Below are 24463 nucleotides of genomic sequence, written 5' to 3' on the forward strand. Positions count from 1 at the left end.
TTTGTAATATTGAATGTGTCTGACTTCTCACTGTGCAGTTTTTCGCTGACGAACAACTGTCTTGACATGCCCTGCTTAAAGGTGTGTCATGTGTGAAGATTATAAAGGAATAACGCCTTTACTGACTTACACCTAAACAGTTTAAACTGTTGAATAAAAACACTTTTTAAAAAGGATATGTGATTGTGAATGGGTGTTGATATGAGTTGATTGCATGTGGTTGGTTTTGAATTTATTGTGCATGTGTTATCTTGTAGGGAAAATAGAAAAATATAGGTTTAATATATTTTATAATATAATCAAACGTTATAGAATTGCATAATGGGATGAATAGAATAATAAACTTTTGCTTCATCTTTCAACCTTTTTTACATGTTGTGTTATATATGTGTTCCTTTTGTTATTCCTTTTTATATGGTGCTTTGTTTAAAATAAAAGAGGAAAATGAAATAAAATTCATGCAGTTATCCAATCAGCCAGAAGCAGTACATGCTATAAAATCATATGGATAAGAGAACAGTTAAGAGCTTCAGTTAATGTTCACAACAAACTTCAGAATTGGAAAAAAAGTGATTTCTGGGACTCTATGACTCTCTTTAACATGGTAATATACACCGATCAGGCATAACTATGGCCCTTGCACATTTGCCAATTTTCCTGTTTTTAACACAACTTTGAGGACAAAATGTTCACTTGCTGCCTAATATATCCCACCCATTAACAGATGCCATGATCAGAATCAGAATCAGAATCGGGTTTATTGGCCATGTGTGGCCACACAAGGAATTTGGTTCCAGCCATTAGTGAGTCTCAAAAGTACAGACATAAATAACACTACACTACTGTGATGATGAAGAGATAATCAGTGCTATTCACACACCGGGCATAATGTTAATGGCATAATGTTTTGCCTGGTTGGTGTATTTTGTGTATTTTTCTACTCTCAATAAAATATTGGTTCTCAAGAAAAAAAAACTCAGTGGCAGTGCAACCAGATCAATAATATATTTCATCTGCCCAGAAATATTTGTATTTTTTTATCTTTACTATTTATGCTATATTAAATATAATATTTTTCATATCACAGGCAGTAACAGGTCCACTCTTACTCAACCTTCTAGCTTTCACATTTCTACATTTCTCACTAGTATAGGTCAATTCTGGCCAAAAATATTGCCTAATATTGTGTTGGTTCCCCTTTTGCTGCCAAAAAAAACCCTGCCCCATCGAGGCATGGACTTCACTAGAACCTCGAAGGAGTTATCTGGCACCAACATGTTAGAAGCAGGTAATGTATGATGCCTGATGGGGCCTCCATCGATGAGACTTGTTTGTCCAGCACATCCCAAAAATGCTTGATTGGATTGAAACCTGGGGAAGTAAGATGCCAAGTCAAAACCAAAAAATTTGGCTCTTTTCAAATTTACTTAAGTCCTTACGCTTGCCCATTTTTCCTGCTTCTAATACATCAACTTTAAGGACAGAATGTTCACTTGCTGCCTGATATATCTCTCCCACTAACAGGTGTCATGAAGAAGAGATAATCAGTGTTATTCATTTCACTTGTCAGTTGTCATAATTTTAATGCCTGACTGGTGTACATGTGACAAATATATGTACTCAAGCATTTTTTAATAGATGTGTGTATACACATCCACACAAGTGTGCATGTACGCATATATGCACTTAAACATACAGACTGACATATACGTTATTCATAATGTTTTTATATATATATATATATATATATAAAAAAAGAATTGTTATAAACTGTTAGTACATAATTTTAATGCTGTTAAATCATTATATGAATGTTCTTTTTTTGTTTTCTCAAACTTTGTAAAGATTTAACATAATGTATGTAAAATACTTGAAATGTAAAATACCTGATATTGTTTTCCAACAGGACTAATCCCAAAATGCTGCTTAAAAACTACAAATATGATAAAGCAGAAAACAATACTAAAAGCTCAAAGATATTACATTCAATCAGATGCTGGACTGTGTGAAATTAAAGCACTGGTGTAAGTGGACAGGATTCTCTGATTTGAAAAAGAATTCTAAACATTACAATGCTGTAGATTTAATACATATTAATTTCATCCTTTTTTTTCAGTTTGCATGTGGGACGGAAAAACATGTGCCTTGACCCTAAGCTGGAGATAAAGGTGAAACAGTGGATGACCAAGAGGGACATGCGTGCCCTAAACCGGAAAAAACAGTGATGAGATTTTCCCCATTCCACTGCATGAATCTTTTTTCTTTGAATAATATGCGAAATGTATGTAATGATTTGTATTAAAATGCAGAAATCATTTTAGCTAATCAAAAGATTTTGGTTTTGAATCAGCAATAAAATACTGTATCAAGTTTCAGATCTGTATCACTAGTCTCAATAAATCTTTTTCTACAGGCAATTACATGACATGCTACGTTCTTCTTACAGAGAGTCATTAAAGTAACAATCCAGAATGAGACAAAACACTCAGACAAAAGAAAAATTCAGTGTGTGTAAGTTTCGAATCCTGTATTAAAAATGTATTTTTTTACTGCTAAAGCAGAGCCACATATTGTAGTTGAACTGCAAATGAAGACAAAATCAGCTCATGATATTTATTCAGATTCATTTTGGTAGGTAATCAGCACATTATTATAAATATTTAATGCAAAACTGAGAGGCTTTTTTTCTTTATATCAGAAATGAAGACCTTTACCATATTTCTAGTATTTAATTACATTTACATACAAAACACCTTCGACCACTGATGATCAGAAACTGCTGTGAGTCGACCTGAAATTTACAGTGAATCAGAGTAAAAGCTGCATCATCACACCCAAAGACCTTTACACTTACAGCCAAAGACTCACTCCTAAGTTTACATATTTGGCTGAACACAAAGCGAAACAAAGAAAAGCTTTATATATGCACCAATGTCATAAAAAACATGGAGTCTCAAAAACACATTCTATAAGTCTTAGGTGATGACAAGAAGTGCAGCAGATATGTAGCTTATTGTTTCCACTGTTTCCAAACCAAGTGGGTGTTTTGTCATTCTTCTAAATAATTTGCATACATCAGAACTATTATATTCAGAAAATGTAATTTTGTTATTATATTGGTGTTTTTTACTTTTAGGTGTTGCAGCATTATTAATAATTACATCAGCAATACTGGTACCAGAAATAGTTCTTTAAACAGTTATTGATGCAGCTGTTTATAGTGCAGGTGTAGAGTGTTTCTGAACATTACTGTACACCACATACAGAACCAGTACATTGACATTTTCTATACTAGTTAGGGACCCTATTCAGTACATTGAATGCCGTTTGGACACGTTAGGACAAAGCCTTGCTTTTTCATTGAATTACTTACGTCTTGCAGGCTACAGATTAATGACTACAAGCAATGGAGTAGACATGAGTATATAACAACCCATGCTACAATGTAGCAGTTCCAAGAGAATGAAATCTTAAATCCATTAACTTTTTACAAACCTAAATGTGTTTCAATTGCTGTATATTTTTATTGGTTTAATATTATTATTATTATTATTATTATTATTATTATTATTATTATTATTATTACTAAGTATTCATGAGTAAATAATGTTACATATACATTTGATACACATATCATACACAAACATTTTTTTATAGATATATGTACAGTATTGTTCAAAATAATAGCAGTACAATGTGACTAACCAGAATAATCCAGGTTTTTAGTGTATTTTTTATTGCTACGTGGCAAACAAGTTACCAGTTGGTGCAGTAGATTCTCAAAAAACAAACAAGACCCAGCATTCATGATATGCATGCTCGTAAGGCTGTGCAATTGGGCAATTAGTTGAAAGGGGTGTGTTCAAAAAAATAGCAGTGTGGCATTCAATCACTGAGGTCATCAATTTTGTGTAAAAACAGGTGTGAATCAGGTGGCCCCTATTTAAGAATGAAGCCAGCACTTGTTGAACATGCATTTGAAAGCCTGAGGAAAATGGGTCGAAGAAGAACAGCGTACTTTGATTAAAAAGTTGATTGGAGAGGGGAAAACCTATAAAGAGGTGCAAAAAATTATAGGCTGTTCAGCTAAAATGATCTCCAATGCCTTAAAATGGAGAGCAAAACCAGAGAGACGTGGAAGAAAACGTAAGACAACCATCAAAATGGATCGAAGAATAACCAAAATGGCAAAGGCTCAGCCAATGATCAGCTCCAGGATGATCAAAGACAGTCTGGAGTTACCTGTAAGTACTGTGACAGTTAGAAGACGTCTGTGAAGCTAATCTATTTTCAAGAATCCCCATAAAGTCCCTCTGTTAAAAAAAAAGGCATGTGCAGAAGAGGTTACAATTTGCCAAAGAACACATCAACTGGCCTAAAGAGAAATGGAGAAACATTTTGTGGACTCATGAGAGTAAAATTGTTCTTTTTGGGTCCAAAGGCCACAGACAGTTTGTGAGACGACCCCCAAACTCTGAATTCAAGCCACAGTACACAGTGAAGACAGTGAAGCATGGTGGTGCAAGCATCATGATATGGGCATGTTTCTCCTACTATGGTGTTGGGCCTATTTATCGCATACCAGGGATCATGGATCAGTTTGCTTATGTCAAAATACTTGAAGAGGTCATGTTGCCTTATGCTGAAGAGGACATGCCCTTGAAATGGTTATTTCAACAAGACAATGACGCCAAACACACTAGTAAATGAGCAAAGTCTTGGTTCCAAACCAACAAAATTAATGTTATGGAGTGGCCAGCCCAATCCCCGGACCTTAATCCAATCGAGAACTTGTGGGGTGATATCAAAAATGCTGATTCTGAAGCAAAACCAAGAAATGTAAAGTAATTGTGGAATGTTAAAAAATCATGGAGTGGAATAACAGCTGAGAGGTGCCACAAGTTGGTTGACTCCATGCCACACAGCTGTGAAGCAGTTTTAAAAAACTGTGGTCATACAACTAAATATTAGTTTAGTGATTCACAGGATTGCTAAATCCTAGAAACAAAAATGTTTGTACAAAATAGTTTTGAGTTTGTACAGTCAACGGCATACACTGCTATTTTTTTAAACACACCCCTTTCAACTAATTGCCCAATTGCACAGCCTTAAGAGCGTGCATATCATGAATGCTGGGTCTTGTTTGTTTTCTGAGAATCTACTGCACCAACTGGTAACTTGTTTGCCACATAGCAATAAAAAATATACTAAAAACCTGGATTATTCTGGTTAGTCACATTGTACTGCTATATTTTGAACAATACTGTATGTATACACACACTTAAGCATGCACGTATGTCCATACATTGATATATACGTATACACACTCAGTATCTCAAAAAAGTGAGTACACTCCTCACATTTTAGCAACCATTTTAGTACATTTTCCAAGGGACAATATTATAGAAATGACCCTTGGATATATTTTAGAGAAGTCAATGTGCAGCTTGTGTAGCAGTACAGATTCCTCTAAAATAACTCAACATACAGCCATTATTGTCAAAATAACTGGCAACAAAAGTGAGTACACCCCAAGTGAACATGTCAAAACTGTCTATAGTGTCAGTATTTTGTGTGAGCACTATTGTTATCGAGCACTGCCTTAAACCTACTGAGCATGGAATTCACCAGAGCTGCAAAGGTTGCTGCTGGGATTCTTCATAATGACATCACGGAGCTGCTGGATGTTAGACATATGGCGCTTCTCAACTTTTGGTTGATGTTGCCCCACACGTGCTAAATACGGTTCAGGTCTGGAGACATACTTGACCACTCCATCACTTTCACCTTCAGTTTTGGGGTCATTATTATGTTAAAAAACTGCCATTCATCCCAGTTTCTAAAGGGAAGGCATAATGTAGAACTTCTTTGATGGACCCTTGCAAGGACTGTTTAGAGTAGAACCTGTCTTGGTAAACCTCTGTATGATCCTGCCCACTGTACTGTAACTCAGTTTCAGGGTGTTCCCAATGTTCTTATATCCTAGGAGATCTTCATGGAGAGCAACAATTCTAATTTTTAAATCCTCAGAGTGTTGAACATGCTCTAATACAAGAAACACAAATTTGTATGGTCCAGACAAAAACATGAAACATGTTTGCTTGGTTACATACAGCTATTATCATTTAGGGTGTACTTGCTTGCACATTGACTACACTAAAATATATCCGAGGTTTATTTCTATAGTATTGTTCCTTAAGAAGATACTAAAATGGTTGCTAAAATGTAGAGGAGGAGTTACTTTTGTGAGAAACTGTATACATGCTATTCATCGTGTTTTTATATACATTTTTAATCGTTGTTATAAACTCAAAATTTTGATGTAGTTATTTAATATGAATGTTCATTTGATGTTTTCGCATAATGTATGTATGACATTCAATCAATCACTAGTCTCTACATTACCACATTTTAAAACGAAAAAAAAAATTCTACAGGCATTTCTATGACATGCTAAATCCTTCTTAGAGTCATTATAATAACACTCCGGTTTGTGTAGGTTTGGAATCCTGTATAAAATTCTTTTTTTTTTTTTTGCTGCTAAATCAGAGCCACTTATTGTAGTTGAACTGCAGATAAAGACACAGTCAGCTCAGAATATTTACTGAAATTCATCTTGGGAGATAATTAGCACATTAATATAAATATTTAATGCAAATAGAGACTTTTAGAGAGACAGAAAGGCTTTTAATCATTACATCAGAAATGCATTATTTTACAATCTTTCTAGCATGTTAGACTAGATCAGTGTATCATTATGCTTTAGAAATGCATAGCTCCTTATATAAACAATAATTTGACAATTAATGTGATGCCATACTTGTGTAATTAAATGATCATATGCAGGTTAGACTATGTTGGTATACATTTACACAGATTGTCTGTGTAAATGTATACTAGCAAATTAAATAGCAAAAGTCACTATGCAGTTGTACGTATTAGTTAGTTTATTCTACATTCAGTACAATTCAATGCACTTTTCCCTGTTCACAAGAGCAGTGAGTGAAAAGTGAACTTGGTAGTGGTTTGAATTTGATTATTAATTTGAAATTGGTGTTAGGCTTCCACCTAGTGGCAGCTTTTAAAATGACATGGGGTACATCGGTAGAAGAATGCTGAGGATGGAAGTGCCTGGCAGGAGAAAAAGAGGGAGGCCAAGGAGGAGCTTTATGGATCTAGCGAGGGAAGACCTTTATTCCTGATGTCATACCATACTATGACAACCGCCAATAATGATCCTAAAGTGCTTTGAATTCACAGTAAATCCGAGTGAGAGCTGCATCATCACACCCAAACATTAAACATATTCATAGAAATGTTCCTCAGTTCTGAAGCCCATAGCCTTAGGTCATGTGGAGGAATGTTGCCCAGCAGGCCAACACTTACAATTACTGCCAGGACGAACAGGATCGATAACCTGTTTGCACTTCCTGAAAAACAGGACCCCTTTGTCCTTAAGCAATATGGGGTAATATATACCATGTCTAACCTCTGATTAATGCAGACTTGCCATTGTAATAGTGTACTACCCTTGCTTTATTCGACTTATATAAATCTTTATTTGTATAGGATTGTGCATCCTTTCTACAGTATGCAAAGCTGCCACAAAGCAGCTTGGATGGCAGTGGGAAGGATAAACTTCCTAATGTGAAATAATAATAATAAAAAAATAAAAAAAAACTTGTCAGCCTGCAGTCTCATAGAGAACCTTACACTTTTCAGGGTATTGTTCTAAAAATAAAACTGGAAAGTGTTTACAGATAATTAAATTCAATATAACTTATAATAGTTTTAATTACAGTGGCACTTATTATTATTATTATTATAATATTTTTTTTTTTTTTTACAAATGAACAAGCCCAGCAGCAAAGGAACTGCATTGCACGTCTTTCATTAGGTCGCCTTGTATTGGACCAGCGATCAGGCCGCCTCGTGTACAATGACGTCATCAGTCTGTACAGTACAGTTCGCGAACAGTGACGTCATCAGCCAACAAGTGTTTTCTCAAACTTCGCACCTGTTGCGAAAACAATTCTGACAGCGTCAGATCGGAGTTATCGCGATACTTTACATTAGATAGCAATGTAAATCGGTCTGGATTCAAAGCTCGTGTTTAAAGTTGGGAAATCAGTCAGACCAATGAAGGCAACATGTCTAGAAAAAGCTCTTCTTTTACTTCGCCCAATTCTTCTGCTTCCTCTTCGCCAGTGAATCCTGCTCCAAGTCATGGGCGGTTCTTGAAGCTCTTCTCCGCTGCTTTCTACGCAGTCAGCTCTTTTCTTATTGTGGTTGTCAACAAGACAGTTTTAACAACCTATAGGTAAGTTCTGATCGGATTCGAGACAACATCACTTCCGCATTGGGGCAACCACGGCGGAACTCCACACAGATACTAACGATGAGGCTGTGCACTGTCCAGGAGAGAAAGCTCTTATTTAAACATGATATCTGATGTATTTATATCTGGTGGTCTGATATCTGGTGGACCACCTTTGGGTTTTATTTATATATATATATATATATATATATATATATATATATATATATATATATATATATATATATATATATATATATATGTTTTACTCTTCAACACACTGTCGTTATCCATTACATTATTTCATACTCAGCAGGATGAACATCTGTACATCACAGTGCACTATATTGCATTTCTGTAAATTGATTAAATACAGTATAAATAAGAATACTGTCACATATAAGCAAATGAATTCTAGGAAAATGCCAACAACACCTTCACCACTGTAGGTAGATATTTCCTAGACAGTGAGAGTACAGTTGAATCTTGTTTATCTTAATGAATGAGATTGATGGATTAAATTTTTTTATACAGACACATTTAACTGATAGTTGACAAGTGTAACTTTAAATAGACTTTATATTCCAAAGAGACGTGCTCATTAATGGTGTCACCTTTAACGTTAACTTACTGGTCATTCAATCAGACTCACATAATAGATATCAGTGTTCAACTTTAAAAGTTTCCAACAACAACAACAAAAAGACAAACAAACAAACTAAAATAGCCTCACCTGCAAGCCGATTATACTGCTTAATAATTTTGCAGCCATTAAAAAAAAGTTTGTAAGAGGGTTAACAAGTACATTAAGGGAATAAAATAAGTTTGAATAGTTTTTTAAATTAGAGCATATACATTGAAAACTGTGACTTTTTTTGACCATTGTCAAATTAGAATAAATATTACACACAAACAATTGCTAAAACGTCTTTTTAAAAAGTCACATGCAGTGCATTCAGTAGCTAATAACATTAAATAATATTATCATTTATATATATACGTAATATGTACTTATGTACTTAATGTGTATGCAGCAATTGTCCCCCCATTAAAGTATATTATCTATTTTAATGGAAACAATAACAATTTTAAAATACATGTAAGCCAAATTTGTGCTTGTACTTCTGTAAATATGTACGGATGCAATGGTACAGTCTGTCTGAAAAATTAAACCTAAAATCACAATTTCCAAAAAGAGATAGTGTGGAGACGTCAATGGTTCCAAACAAAATGATGTCGAATGTAGAGCTCTTTAACTTTCACAGTGAATGTCTGCAATCCATTTGGGGCAGAAATGTTAAATGTTTTGTCTTTATACAGGTTTCCCTCATACACATTCCTTGGAATTGGACAGGTCAGTGTGAATTGCCATTTTGTTTATGGTGTTTGTAAACTTGTGAAAGTATGACAGTGTCTTACATTTTTTTTTTCACCCATCAGATGGCTTGCACAATTGTCATTCTTTATTTAGCCAAAATGTGCAATGCAGTCTCTTTTCAGGACTTTGACAAGAGCTTACACAGAAAGGTATGGAAAGTATGGAAAAGACTTAAAATTATGCTTTATCATGAAATATGACTTTATGACAGACACTGACAATTTGTGACAACATTGTGAACAATAAAAATATTTGCATATGGTTTCAAAGTCAGTATAGATATATAGTATATAGTATATATAATAGTAAATTATTGTATAAACTTTCAGATTTATATTTACTGCTAAAATAGTAATGATAAATAGAGTATATTTGTGATATAATTCTAGTTGTCATGTTTGCTGAATGTAATTATAATACTTATATCAGTATACATGAAGTTAATTGTGTCACTTCTCTGATTTTATATTACATTATATTATGCGTCTTAATATGGCTGATCTTATTCTAATGTAATATCCTCACACTCTTCCCAGATATTTCCTTTGCCATTGCTCTATGTTGGTAATCACATAACAGGTCTGGGAAGTACAAAGAAATTAAGGTATTTATTCTCATTTAATGCATTTAATTACATTTTGCCACCAATCTACCCACGACAATGCTGTAAAATAACAACCATTATTTATTTTATATGTTATAAACATATATTATGGTCTAAACAAATGTACTATCATTTGAAAACTGAAATCTGCCATTTTAATAACTATATAGACCTTAATTCAGTACTTTTTAAAAATTATTTTTGGGTGAAACTGCAGCTTTAAGTCTTATAAGTGAGTGTCAGACATTGCACACGTGTATTTGGGTCAGTTTCTCCTATTCCTCACAAGCAAGTAGAGAAGATAGGGAGTGCCCATGATGTGCCATTCTCAGGTCTTTTTCCATGTTCTCATATTCAAGGACATTTTTTGTCTCAGAGCCATTCCAATATTGTTTAGTTTTCCTGGTTAAAAGCTCACTCCACTTTAAAACTGTGCACTCTGGAGCATTTTCCTTGTATTTGAGTGCCTTCCTCTTTCCCACACTACTGACTAGTCTGGAATGATACCTCACCACTGTTCTTTACCACAGGAATAGAATTACAAGCTAATAGGCAGTAAATGGTTTTCCCCAGGCTTGGAGTTCAGTTTAAAGATAAGAAAATTCTCATGCTCTCCTCAAGTGCTGATATATATGCCTTTTATTCATGTGTGGCTAGTCTCGTAATCTAAAAGCTAGCTCTATGAAGAGTACACATTGATGGAGCCTACTGTACTCCTGGGAATGTTCAAAGTTTTGGAAATGGTTTTATACCTTTATCAGGTCTATATCTCAACACATTGACTGCAGAGGTTGTCATTGGTGTGTTCCAAGGACTCCCTGGATTGTTTTTTTTGTTTTTTTACTGACATGCACTGTGAACTGTTATTGTCTGTTACTGTTATTACTGTTACTGTTACTGTAATTAACTTTTAATGTTATTGAATATATATTGCCTTATATTCTTGAGGACTCTAGTCACATTCTGTATGATGATCTACAAAATAACCTTTTATTTGGCTCACTTAAAGAGACAGTAGTTTACATTAATCTTGATAATACATTTTTCAGATGCTCTCCCTATTAAATGTTGCTGTATTCTTTCTTCGCTGTACTTTTTGTTTACCACTGACTTTTACTCATCTCTCTTTTGTTCAGCTTGCCCATGTTCACTGTGCTCCGAAAATTTACTATTCTACTGACAATGATTATGGAATCCAAAATATTAAGGTATGTTTGGTATTTTAAATATAATGAATAACTCCATCAAATGTTCTAGCATGCATACCCAGTACAAAGGAAAGCTAATTATTAAAGCTAACTAAAGGACATCGAGAACTCCTTGCAGAAACCTTAACATGTTTTTTGTTTAAGCATGCTGGTTATAACAGTCAACAATGATCTTACAGAAAATCATTTTCACCTCAGCTGACGTGTAGTGTGGTGGCCATTGTGTTTGGTGCTCTGATTGCTGCAAGGTACAGTACCACATTTACTTCACTTCAGCAAATACAGCTACTTACTAGCTATGTTAGAAAAGTATGTAGTATACTATACATAGTTAGTAAACTATGTAGCCATGTTTCTATGAGCAGCTGAAAACCACCAGGGAGAGTGAGAATCGCCTGGAAACCCTCATGCTGTGACTCTCAGCCACAGCACCAAAACCTCACTTGGGACACAGAGTAGTGGAGAAAAACCCAACTCTAACTAATTTGGCAAGCTCTGTGTTAAAAGTGCAGTATAGCTAATAAGAACCACTTAACCGCAGTGGCATATTATGTCCATCTTTTCCTGCAATATTCTTACATTAACTTTCTCCTGCTGGATTGGTAATGGGCCTGAATGCAAACACAGTTGCATATGTAATGTGTCTGTTTCTCGATTCATAGTACTTATGGTGAGCAAAATCACTGGGATAACATATGCCATAGCAGCATGAGGACCCAACTCAAGTTAGGACTTATAGAAATATAGACATATTTCCAGTTAATGCCTATTCTTGCCTTGTAGAGTGGGGAAGCACATGCAGTCTGTCTGGTGGCCAAGGTATTGAAATCCATCACTCAGTGGGTCAGTCTAATAAAACAGGGCAATTCCCATGTAAAAGATTATCCTGCTAGCACAGTCGAGTCTGTACTGGCCATAACAAGGAAAGTTCCCCAACATGGATGCTGCACAAAAGTAGAAGACATAAATCTGAGTAGGAGTCTTTGAGAAGATTTTGTATATAAAGTTTAACATGTGCATAAGGTGAGATGAAACAGTGGATTGATAGCTGTATGACATAATTGTCATTATATTAAATACTGCATAATATGGCCGATTTCTGAATTAAAGGGTGGACTCAGCATGCATGTGCACACGCACACAAAAGTGTCAGGTGATGCTGACTTTGTTGCATAACAAGCAATCGAATTTACATAATATTGTCTCATTTGATATAGTTCTGACCTGGCCTTTGAAGCAGAGGGATATGCTTTTGTCCTGCTTAATGATGTCTTCACAGCTGCCAATGGTGTGTACACAAAGCAGAAAATAGGAAAAGAGGTATGTGTCTTAACTTAAAAGGTATAACCAAAGCTATGCTAACCCCACACCTTCACACCTATAAGTAAGAAGTACTCAATTTTCAGTGTTTCTTGTTATACAGGTATGCCTTGTTTAAGCAATGCATAGCTATGAATGTCTATTTTTGATTTGAGCCCTTGGTTTTACTTGTGAATGCTGCATTTGTTATTAAACAGGAAAACCCAATAGTTGTTTATGGGAGAAATGCCTTAAAAAGCTATTCTGAAGCTCAGATAAGAGTGAAAAAAAGTATCTGACCCGGAACATATGAGCTCATTGGTTGTTAATAGTGGAGGTAGTGTCATGTCTTGGGCTTATGCACAATATCGTAAATATCAGGACATTAATGCTGGAATCTGTACAGTATTTGTGTTCTTGGTTATTTATTTGCATACTCTTTGCTAGATATCAGTCTTTTATTGTAAGTTTATTATTTTAATTCTATTATTTGTATTTTATTTTAGTATTACTTTCAATAAATCAGTGATATGTTACTATCACATCTTCATTGTAATGGACTATTTTTTGTATTTATTTACATATTTAAAATAAAATGTTGCCATAAGAGATGAATGCTGTAATAAAAGAACACCCTTACTATACAGAAAGTTAGATTATTCTCTTACATTATGTTTTTGTCATATCCTGAGGCAAATGTGAAAGTTGTGTAACCCAATCTTGTAACTAAACACTGGATTTATCTGTGCTGTATTAACTTTGTTTTCCACTTCTGGTGATGTATTATTCTGCTTTTATAAAGGGCCTGGGCAAGTATGGAGTTTTGTTCTACAATGCATTTATCATCATAATCCCCACTATATTAGCAAGTGCCTACACTGGAGATTTAGAGAAGGTAAGTCACTGAGTGAGTGACTGAATAAAGAGTGGAATGCATCTTTGAAAGAAAGTGATGAGGCTGCAGTAAAATTAATTGATTCAATTTAGTATGTTTTTTTTTTCTTTTAGGCAATTGCTTTTAAAGGATGGGTATCACTGGGGTTCATTTTTTCTTTCCTTTTGTCATGTATTATGGGGTAAGTTCGAAGCAATATAAAGAGAAAGCCTTCTTATTGTTTTTTCCCCATTGAGCCTTAAAAATTCTCAACTTATATCTTCATCTTTTATTGTAACAGATTCATTTTGATGTATTCCATTGTTCTATGCAGTCATCACAACAGTGCCTTAACCACTACAGTTGTTGGTGCCATTAAGGTATGTAGAAGTTGTTATCTATCTATCTATCTATCTATCTATCTATCTATCTATCTATCTATCTATCTATCTATCTATCTATCTATCTATCTATCTATCTATCTATCTATCTATCTATCTATTCATTTAGAAACAAAGCAGAATATAATAATATAAAAATATAATTGTATAATAGAACTGATCTTGATATGGTTGTTGCAGATTTCTCTATAATACAGCTACATTAATCTTACATTTTTATATCATATTAACCATATTGTCAGTCTTTTACAATGCTTTTATGTATAAGCCATTGTTAATTGGATAGAAGATTATTCCAAGCCTCTCCCTTCCCTTCTTTTTTTTTCCCCAATTAATTTTAAAGCTATGCATAATAACAGCTGCTAATAAGGTCAGCTGTTACAGGAAGCTTTTAAAAATTGCTTGTCCTACCATTACTTGGAAAATAAAATAATCAACATCACTCTTTAAAAATAGTTATTATTATACAATTATTAATAATATGATCAATGTATTATTACAATACATTTTTTTAAATCAATTTTCACCTTTAGTTTCTTTTTTTACAAGGTTCTGTCATTTTCCTGGCATTTAAAGCAAAGTGTTTTGGTTTTTTTTTTTTTTTTTTTTTTTTCCTGTATATCATTAATTTTCAGTGTAAATGTTCAGCTGGCCTCATTGGCCTGTGATGGCACTTTGGTGATACTGGCTGTGTATATTCCGCAATATTGTAAAGTAAATATTCAATTCACCCAATTTCAAAATGGTTAAATAATACTCTAAATATTGTTCCAAAACCACCCAAGCTTAAGTTTAAGCTTTAAGCTGCTACTGTATATGAGCTGAAATTCCTGTGCAGCTTACATGAAAAATATTCTATTCATACACTGTCAATAGGTGGATAGGGGTTACATTTCATTATAATATTCATAATTCTGTAAGAATTTTAGTTGTCTGTGTAGTTTCAGTCCTGTAATGTGTATATAATGCAAATATACTTCCTATATTTTTCTATATTTGTTACTTGTTCTTCTTGCAGAATGTTGCTGTAGCCTACATTGGTATGTTCATTGGAGGGGACTATGAATTTTCCTGGCCAAACTTTGCAGGACTAAATATATGGTAAGAATTCTGTTTGAGCACAAAAATTCAAATAATAAATAACTTAAATATAAAAATTAACAATACAATTTTTATGTTTTACTTCTAAAGCATATCTGGTGGCCTGGTCTATTCATACCTGACATTTTATAGCACCAGTAGCTCCTCACCACAGATAGCAAAACAAGAGGAGGAAGAATTGAAACATGTCATCGAGGAACCTCAAAAAAACTCTGAGAAAAGACTATTCTAATGTACACTATGTCTATATTTGCAAAGGATTTTTTTATACCTGATTTTACTAAAGCTGCAATTACTGACTTTAGATTTGCACACAACATAATATATTGATTTTTAAAACATTGTATTTAAAATGATCGCTTTGAGTTGAATGTGGTAAATGTGAACTTGTCAACTTTGAGGGCTTGTGGGCTTATATTTGTAATAAATACAACTCTTTTTATTAAGGCTCGTGGTGTAGTATGTATACAATGAGCATCGATCTGGATGGCAAATTTGCTGTTCTCTATCTGCTTTTGGCTAAATTTCCACTGCTACAGTCTTGTAAAAGTGTATTATACCTCATAATATTGCATATACAATATGTAAGACAATGTTTATTGGAGCTTTTAATCCATAATAACTCGTTATTTACAACTTAAAACCCTTAAACTCTTATCATCCATCATCCAATTCAGGCTTGAGTTTGTCGCTTACAAAAATTAGTTTGCACATTAAAGGGTAAGTACCTACAGGCACCTCGAGTATCTTAACAAAGCATGTAATACAAGCTACTTACAAATCTTGCAGGACAGAAGTCTCAACCCTAAATAAAACCTAAATCCTACAATCCTAGATCCCAGAAACATGATTGATATATATATATATATATATATATATATATATATATATATATATATATATATATATATATATATATATATATATTAATATATATTAATATATTTTAATATGATTAAAGTAACATTTAACATTGTCAGTAACACTGCAAGAAACCTGCAGTATAAACCTAACAATGATTTAATCATAATTATATGCCACAAAATAAAAAGCAGAACTGTATGAACATATCAGATAACATACACAGTGGCATCTCTCAAGCTATGTGCCAGTCTTAGAAGAGAATGTAGAAAGCATGTCTTTGTGTGGTGTGTTCATGCCTTGTGTACACATTTGTAGTTGCACAGCAAAAGAAAATAAGGTTTTTGGTAAGTGTGCACTGCACTGATACTTTCTCCAACAAAGTCAGTGTTCGAATTGAGGGGTCCCGGGGGTCCCATACCTCCCATTAGCATTAAGGGACTTTGGGGGAGGGAGGGGGGTTCCTGGTCATCATTAAAACTAGGATACTAGATGCATTAAAATTATTGTGCTGCTGCTACCACAAAGCGATACTGTCCTTTATTTACCCCAATTTCGTGATAAACTAATGAAAATTAGATTTTTGTCTAAAAAAAAGGGATAATTTTATTACAACAGTGTTAATTTTATTACATTACTGACCAAAAAATTGTCCATTTTGTCACCAGTAATTACATTTTTTTAAATAAAATTATTTTAGATAATTACACGATTAAAAAATAGTAAATAAAAAAGTGCAAAATGTAATTTTTACTAAAAGAACAGGGTATGTGGGGGAGGGACCCCCCAAGAGCTTTGACACAATTTGAACACTGTACAGAGGCATTTGAATATTACACTCATGTTTAATAAAATAGATAAACAACTACTTTACAAATAAAAACTACTTTATATTAGTTATAAATATATATATATATATATATATATATATATATATATATATATATATATATATATATATACTTATACATTTGTGGCAGTGCTCTTTTCTTATTCACAGGGCACAGATTATCTTCTTACAATTTACAAACTATGCAGTGCTTTGCATATTCACCCCTTGTACTTTCTATATTTTAGAGCCATTTATTCACATTTGATGCTTTTATGTGGCTTTTAAAAACGGTTTTCTTCCTTCGACTTTTTCATACAGTCTAGTTTTTGCAGAGTCCAGGTCATAGGTGTTCTGTGTGTGGCTTCTACCGTTTAAGTTGTGGAACAACAAACTGCTTACGGTTATGCTGTATTGTTTCAAATTGTATTAAAGGAGTTAATGGTATTCTGCTAGAGGTATAAAGATTGGGATTTTTCTAATAAAAATCTGTTAAAACATTTTTTAAATGTTGTGCTGAAGTCATTTGAATAGCTCTTTGTTTTATTGTGATGCAGGTTGGGCATAACCCTTTAATCAACTCAGCTAATTCCATTCAGGTAATCATGTGACCAAAAACAATTTAGCAAAATACACAGGTTCCTCGCCCACTTCAATATTATAGATTTTCTAGATTTGTGATGTAGCTTTATTAAACTCCATTTTAGTTCCATGTTCTAACATTTTTAGTATTTCCACATGCAGAATGGAAGCAATAGAGATTATTGTCAGTCATTTATGGTGTTTATTGAAAACCAGCAGTACTAACCAGAATAATAAAAAAAATGCCTGCTTTGTACATTTACAATGTCCTTTTTCAAACATCAAACTTTTCCATGGTACAGACTGAACAACTTGATTTACATTCTTTGTCACACGCACACACACAAAAAAACCCTCACAAAAGATGCTTCTGAGAATTTAACTTAGAAATTGTGCATGTTTCCAAACGACATGGTGGAATATATTATTCATTTATTTACACATATAAGAACACAATACAATAATTAGGTGTACATCATATAATCTGTTTTTGTTTTAGATGTTCAAGAGTAAAGATATTTTCCAGTTTTGAATTTTCTTTCACCAAATTAGACTTTTTTGGGGTTCATGTAATTCAAACAAACTTCACTGTACTGATCATCCAATGTTTTATCTGAGTTTGGAAGTGTTTATATTTTCAGTGAGATACAATGTAAAAAAAAAAAAAAAGGTTTTGGAGAGAAATAAAAAACGACCGAATGTAGTGTTAAACAGTAAATATGTCACCGTCAGTACAGAAAATAAAATGGAAACTCTTCTCGCTGCCAAAACAAGTGCTGTCTGTTGATTTTAAGTGGAAAATCTTTCTCCAGTCTCACTTTAAAAGCTGACACAACCATTTAAGACCCCACTGCCAAACTGCTTTATGTTGAAGTAACACTAAATAATGTGCATTTTATTTAATATGACCATAAAAACACTGGCTACTAAAAGCTAAAATATTGATGTATGTTGAAAAAAGGTATGGAGCTGTCTATAGTTTCACCAAGCTTGTGTTAGTTTATGTTACTGTGCAGTCTAAACCTCAGGCATAGTACATCAAACGTATGATAAAAGCAGTGGACTGAACATGTGTAACAAATTGCTCTACTGTGTTAACTCAGGTGCAGCTTATCAGAGAGTTGAGTATCTCCTCTCACACAAAGCCCATGCAGGCTTCTCTTGACTGATCTGCTTATTCCAACATTAAATGACAAGTGCTGCATCTTAATGCACAAATCGCAACCACACAAATACCCCCAAGTTCTTCTATATACATGATACAAACATGCTCAATTCCACACGCAACTCAAAGAGAAAAAACTCGTTACCACAAAAAAAAGTGCATGACATACAAAACAAAAAAAGATCGTCTCTTTCTCTCTCTCTCTTTGATAAGCTGAAAAAAAAAAAAAGGAAAACATTCTTCATATAACAAATCTACCATAGTAGCAGCCTAAGGTTAAAACTGAAAGCAAAAATAAGGTGCGTTTTAGCTTATGTCGGCTACGAGACAAGCCGTGAAAATCCTAGGGTTTAAACATAAGCTAGAATTTACCCAGCAATATGCAACCCTAAGGTTTAGTTTATGGAGACAGGTTGTTGGCTAGCTCAATAAGAGCCAATGCTCCATGAAGCCGCTCTCTCTGCTCCTGGAGGCGCCGGCGAGCAGCTCCCCCCTCTCCACTGCTCTTCCCCTCATCCTGCTCGTCCTCTTCACCTTCGTCAGAGGGCAGGAAGTCCATAGGGTCTTGCTGCTCCTGATCCTCTGCTGTCACCTTATTCGTGGTTTTTCCTTTGCTCTGCATAGGGGTTCTCTGCTCACGTGTCTGCCAGTACCTGTGAACACAAAGTCCACTCAGTATTGTATTTTGCTTTCTACTTCTATTTTATGTGTTAAATATACACTATTGACTATTGATCATATATAATAGAATGTAAAGATCAGGCACCCTGTTCTGCTATTTACATTGTTAGTTGCTACTTCATTCTTACATTGTAATATTATGGCATATATAAACAAAGCTAACACAATTAAAAACTTACTTTGATAACCACTCAGCCACAGCCTTGTTGTCAGCCCCTTGTGATTTTCCAGGCTCACCAGTAGGCTCCTCTCTCTTCAGCCTGGCATAAGGATGCTTAGGGCAGTGCCGGTTAGCGTGAGTGAAACGGCTCCCACAACCTAAATTAAGCAGAGGAAAAAAGATTTCTAATTAGTACAGAAGGCTATGTGCATTCTAGATAAATGGAAAGATAAATGTACCTTTATACATGAGTAATACAATGATTATTACTTATACTCTCAAGTAATAACTATGTAATGAATTTTCATCTGTAAACACAACACAAATCTCTACATTTGCTTTTATTCACCTTTCTCTGAGCAAACAAAGGGCTTTTCCCCAGTATGGAGTCGCTGGTGTGTTTTCAGCTGGCCGCTCTGGACAAAGGCCTTCCCACAGTCTGGATAATCACACAGGTATGGCCTCTCACCTGAAACATAGATGAGAATGAAGTTTTCACTTTCTGGGCGGTGTGTGAGTCTTAAGGTGACAAAAACCGAGTGCGCCTTACCCGTGTGTGTCCGTTTGTGTGCCTGCAGTGATTTCTCTCGAGGGAAAACCCGGTTGCAGACATTGCAGCGGATACGGCTGTTGGAGCTCTCGCCCTCGCTGATGAGCTCACGCACTGTCTCGGCACGTGGCCGACCACGTCGGATCCCATCCTGAAACGAGGCGTGACGTGAGTGTCAGTCAGCTGGAAGGTTATTCAATTGTATACAGAAGTTATATACAGCAGTACTTCTAACCAATATCCTATAGAAAACAATGTGAACCTGCAAAATAGATATATTTACAAATGGCACATCTGTAGGTAGTAAAGTTAAAAAGGAATAGGACTAGTGTGTAAATTAAATGAAGTAAAGCATTTGTAGGATGTAATATAAGGAACTGCAGATGTTTATCTGCTACACATCAGCCACGGGACAGAGGATTTATTTAGACATAATATATGATACACTTCCATAAAGTATGAGAGAATCACATGCAGGCCATGCTGAACAGGATCTGGTGTTGTGCCTGCCTCTAATGACCGGGGATTTTTGGCGCGCAAAAGTGACGTCACTTCAGAGGCCAGCTGCCTCTTCCGGAAACGGAGTTTAAAATCCATCATGTTCCCCATAAACGCGGGCGTTTACCTTCCTTCCTTTATTTATTTTTTCTTTAAAAAAAAATACAGTATTTACGTAGGTACAAACGTAAGTGATCCCGGTTTACTTTATACTGGGGTTACACTGAGCCACGTCCATTTATAGATACAGTATTTCCACTGAACTCGGTTATTCCTTTGTCTTTATATTGTAACTACAGACTCTTTACTAAAACACTAATCCCCAGAATGCACCAGATTTTTCTTTACAATTTTTAGGATCCACGTGCAAAAATCTAAAACAGAATATTCACACAATTCCTAGACAATTATTGCAATAGATTAAGTTACCTTGAGGTGATCTGTGCAGGAGCCGACATCTGTATCTGTAGCAGGGCTGTTTCTCGGGGGTGACGCCGCTCCGTTGCCTGATCCGGGACTCAGGGTTACATTGTGTGCATTTTCTCCCCATCGCCACGGATACACCATAAAATCACTAAATCCCGGGCTGGTAGGCATCATCGAGTCCACAGCTTTCGGCTTAATGGGAGTTGTCTTGATCACAGAAACCAGCACTCTTTTAGGCGAATCGTTGCAAAAAATCACTTGAGGATGCTTGGCGTCTGTCATCGTGAGGAAAACAAATATATAAAAAACTGGGTGCTTTGAGAATATTTAGTGAGATCCTTCCGGAGATCAGAGCGTCATATAAAAGTATCCAGTGCCAGACTTTGAAATCCTGTATGCAATCAAACCGATTAATATGAAGTAATCCAGTAAATTATAAAGATCCTTTCGCTGGGAAAATATTCATTTCCAAAGCACAATTTAGCGTGGAACAGATGAATAATTCCTCTGCGCGTGCTACGGTAAAACTAGGTACTTTCCGCAAAACTCACGGTGGTACTTGTTCAAGTTTAGCCGACCCCTATTACACTTTTTCCCGCGTCAGAAATCGCGCCCGAGGAGATCCAGCCAATCAGAGGTGAGAACATTAAAGCCCCCTCTCCGAAAACAGCCGAAGCCACCAATGAGACAGGTGGGAAACCGTCAACGGCGAGCACAGTAGCCAATCACACTACTTCTGGAATTTTTGTTTGCACGGATTGGCTGAGAGACCCTCCAGCCAATCAATTTCAAAACACAAAAGCCCGCTTCGAATGACGGACACGATGGCCAGCCAATCACAGCGCGACGTCTAGACAGCCGCGCGCTGCAGTTTAACGGCTACCGCGCGCGCTGTTTATACTTCTGCTTTTTGAGGGGATTTAAAGGGAACGCGAGGCGACGCGAGGAGGCGGGAACGAAAAAAGACCCGCCAAAAAGGTTAAATGTAACACAGATGTGTTTTGCCGATTTTACTACATGAACGTTACAGTTTCTTTTCTCCTGAAATCTGAGCGGCGAAACAGTGTTAACTTCAGGATCTGCCTTTTCTTAGTGTCCTAGTAGTTTATATAAGAGAAATCAGATTGAAAACAAAAGCCACACTAACTGGATGAATGACACCATTTGAAACCTTTTGCTAAGCACCGGAAGTGTTTCGACTGGATAACAGTGTGCCCCCCAAAATCTGCTTACAATATTTACACCAAATATTTAATTGTTTATCAAAAACTTATTTGGCTTTGTATACATTTTTCTTGAATTATATAGAATTTTGGTATAAAGCGGGACATCAGGTAAAGTGGGACAGCATTACTTGACATTACAGCATTACTTTACATTACAACAAGGTGTGTGATAACAAGGTAACTACATATAATTCATATAAAGGAGTGTGATCAGCATTCATTGTGATTTAGGCAAAAAGAAAAGACACTCTTGGTCTAGATTACTTCATACTTCTATAGAATTGTCACAACTAATGTATTTCAAACATTTATAATGCATAACACTTTACACTAAATGGGAATAAGGCTAATTCCAACACTGTTCAAATGTATACAGCCCCCCTCCAAAAGTACTGGAACAGCAAGGCATGTCCTATTGTTTTTGATATAATCCCTATAATGCTGTGCCTCTATATAGGCAGTTATATGCCCCAACATTATAGCAATTGCAAACTGTAATGCTACAGCAAACACTTTCATTATTTATAAATAGACTGCTTCCAATTTTGTGGAGATTTTACTCCCACATCTGGGTGTTTTTTTTATACAGGTGTCCACAAACTTTTAGTCATATATGCACCATACTTAAGAAATGTTTTACATTTTTGTGCAATTTTAAATAATATCTTAGTATAATGTCATTTAGACATTGGAGAGTTCCTCCGGGGTCTCAACTTTCTCCCACTTCTAGAAAGCTTTCCCATACGTGGAAGTATATTACTACTGCTCAATGAGGAATGTATGGTACCTTGTAATTGACTGTTCTCTTAATACAATTTCCACTCCATGCCCAGTGTTCCCAGACAAGGATAAAACTAATGATAAATGAAAGAATCAATGTCTCAAATCCCTTACAAAACAAGCTTTATAGTACATTAGATATAAATGTACTCAGGAAATAGGAACTACAATTGAACATGAATAAACAAAAAATAAATACAGTATTTACAGGTATAAATGTACAACAGGTCTTTTAGACATATCAAAATGCCACACTAAAGACTTGGATTTGTCTTTGACATTAGAAAAGTCTTTTGATTTCTCTTCAGTGGTAGAAAGTTGATCAGTTGGGTTAATGTCTGGTAATTAACCACTATTTTCCCACCTTTAAAGTCCTTTGTTGTGTTGGATGTGTGTTTGGGTCATTGTCTTGCTGCATACAAAAAGGCTGTAGAATTCATTCATCATGAGAAAGATTCTGAGATTATTCCAGAAACAGCCATGCAAAACCACTGTGCTTGACCTATGAACTTGGTTTTGATCATGAGTAGATCTTTTCATTCTCTTTGCTTTGACCTTTCCATTAGGTTAATCTTGGCTTCAGAACGTTTGTATCTTATCTGTGGATGTTTTGTTAATTCCAATTTGGCTTTCTGAATCTTATGCTGATGAAACAGCCATTATCTTTGGCCTACTTGTTAGATGTCTAGATGTTAGTACAAAAGTGGTTGCTTTCTTTTGCTATAGATCCCAAACTGAACTTTTTTTTTTTTTTTAGCTTGAAATGGCTTGCTTGCCTCCCATACACAACTCAGTGGTTATTTTCTGCTTTTTAACAACAAATACCATCCTTATTTGTGAAACCAAGAGCTCAAGCCATTCAGATACAGAGCTATTAATTGATCATTGATAATATTAATTGATCAGTTTAGCAGGGCACACCTAGACAACCAGAAACACCTGTCAGTCATGTTCCAATATTTTAATTTATTCCAATATTATATATATATATATATATATATATATATATATCTTCTTCTTTCGGCTGCTCCCATTAGGGGTCACCACAGCGGATCATCTGTCTCCATACCACCCTGTCCTCTACATCTGCCTCTTTCACACCAACTATCTGCATGTCTTCCCTCACCACATACATGAACCTCCTCCTTGGTCTTCATCTTTTCCTCCTTCCTAGTGGCTCCATCCTCAGCATTCTCCTACCAATATAACTCTTGTCCCTCCTCTGCACATGTCCATACCATCTCAATCTCGCCTCCCTCATCTTGTCACCACAACGTCCAACATGCGCTGTCCCTCTAATAATCTCATTTCTAATCCTGTTCATCCTCATCACTCCCAACGAAAACCTTCAAATCTTCAGCTCTGCTACCTCCAGCTCCGCCTCCTGCCTTTTACTCAATGCCACTGTCTCTAATCCATACAACATCGCAGGTCTCACCACAGACCTATAAACTTTCCCTTTCATTCTTGCAGATACCCTACTATCACAAATCACTCCTGTCACTCTTCTCCACCCACTCCAC

General features: G+C 35.3%; 2 protein-coding genes across 2 annotated transcripts; one reads left to right on the forward strand and one right to left on the reverse strand.

Moving 5' to 3' along the window:
- Positions 1 to 7915: 7915 nt before the first annotated feature.
- Positions 7916 to 15628, forward strand: slc35d2 (solute carrier family 35 member D2). The gene is made up of 12 exons (XM_046872433.1): positions 7916 to 8320; positions 9638 to 9671; positions 9758 to 9844; positions 10232 to 10299; positions 11436 to 11507; positions 11687 to 11755; positions 12725 to 12827; positions 13609 to 13701; positions 13815 to 13882; positions 13982 to 14060; positions 15100 to 15182; positions 15273 to 15628. The coding sequence occupies exons 1-12, from the start codon at positions 8151 to 8153 to the stop codon at positions 15412 to 15414; spliced, it is 1068 nt and encodes a 355-aa protein (XP_046728389.1). The 5' UTR covers positions 7916 to 8150; the 3' UTR covers positions 15415 to 15628.
- Positions 15629 to 17636: 2008 nt separating this feature from the next.
- On the reverse strand, positions 17637 to 21598 carry znf367 (zinc finger protein 367). The gene is made up of 5 exons (XM_046870322.1): positions 20938 to 21598; positions 20011 to 20161; positions 19810 to 19929; positions 19480 to 19618; positions 17637 to 19272 (listed from the first exon to the last, which is right to left on the reverse strand). The coding sequence occupies exons 1-5, from the start codon at positions 21214 to 21216 to the stop codon at positions 19020 to 19022; spliced, it is 942 nt and encodes a 313-aa protein (XP_046726278.1). The 5' UTR covers positions 21217 to 21598; the 3' UTR covers positions 17637 to 19019.
- Positions 21599 to 24463: the final 2865 nt, after the last annotated feature.

Source organism: Silurus meridionalis, chromosome 17, assembly GCF_014805685.1.
Source record: "Silurus meridionalis isolate SWU-2019-XX chromosome 17, ASM1480568v1, whole genome shotgun sequence".
NCBI lineage: Eukaryota > Metazoa > Chordata > Actinopteri > Siluriformes > Siluridae > Silurus > Silurus meridionalis.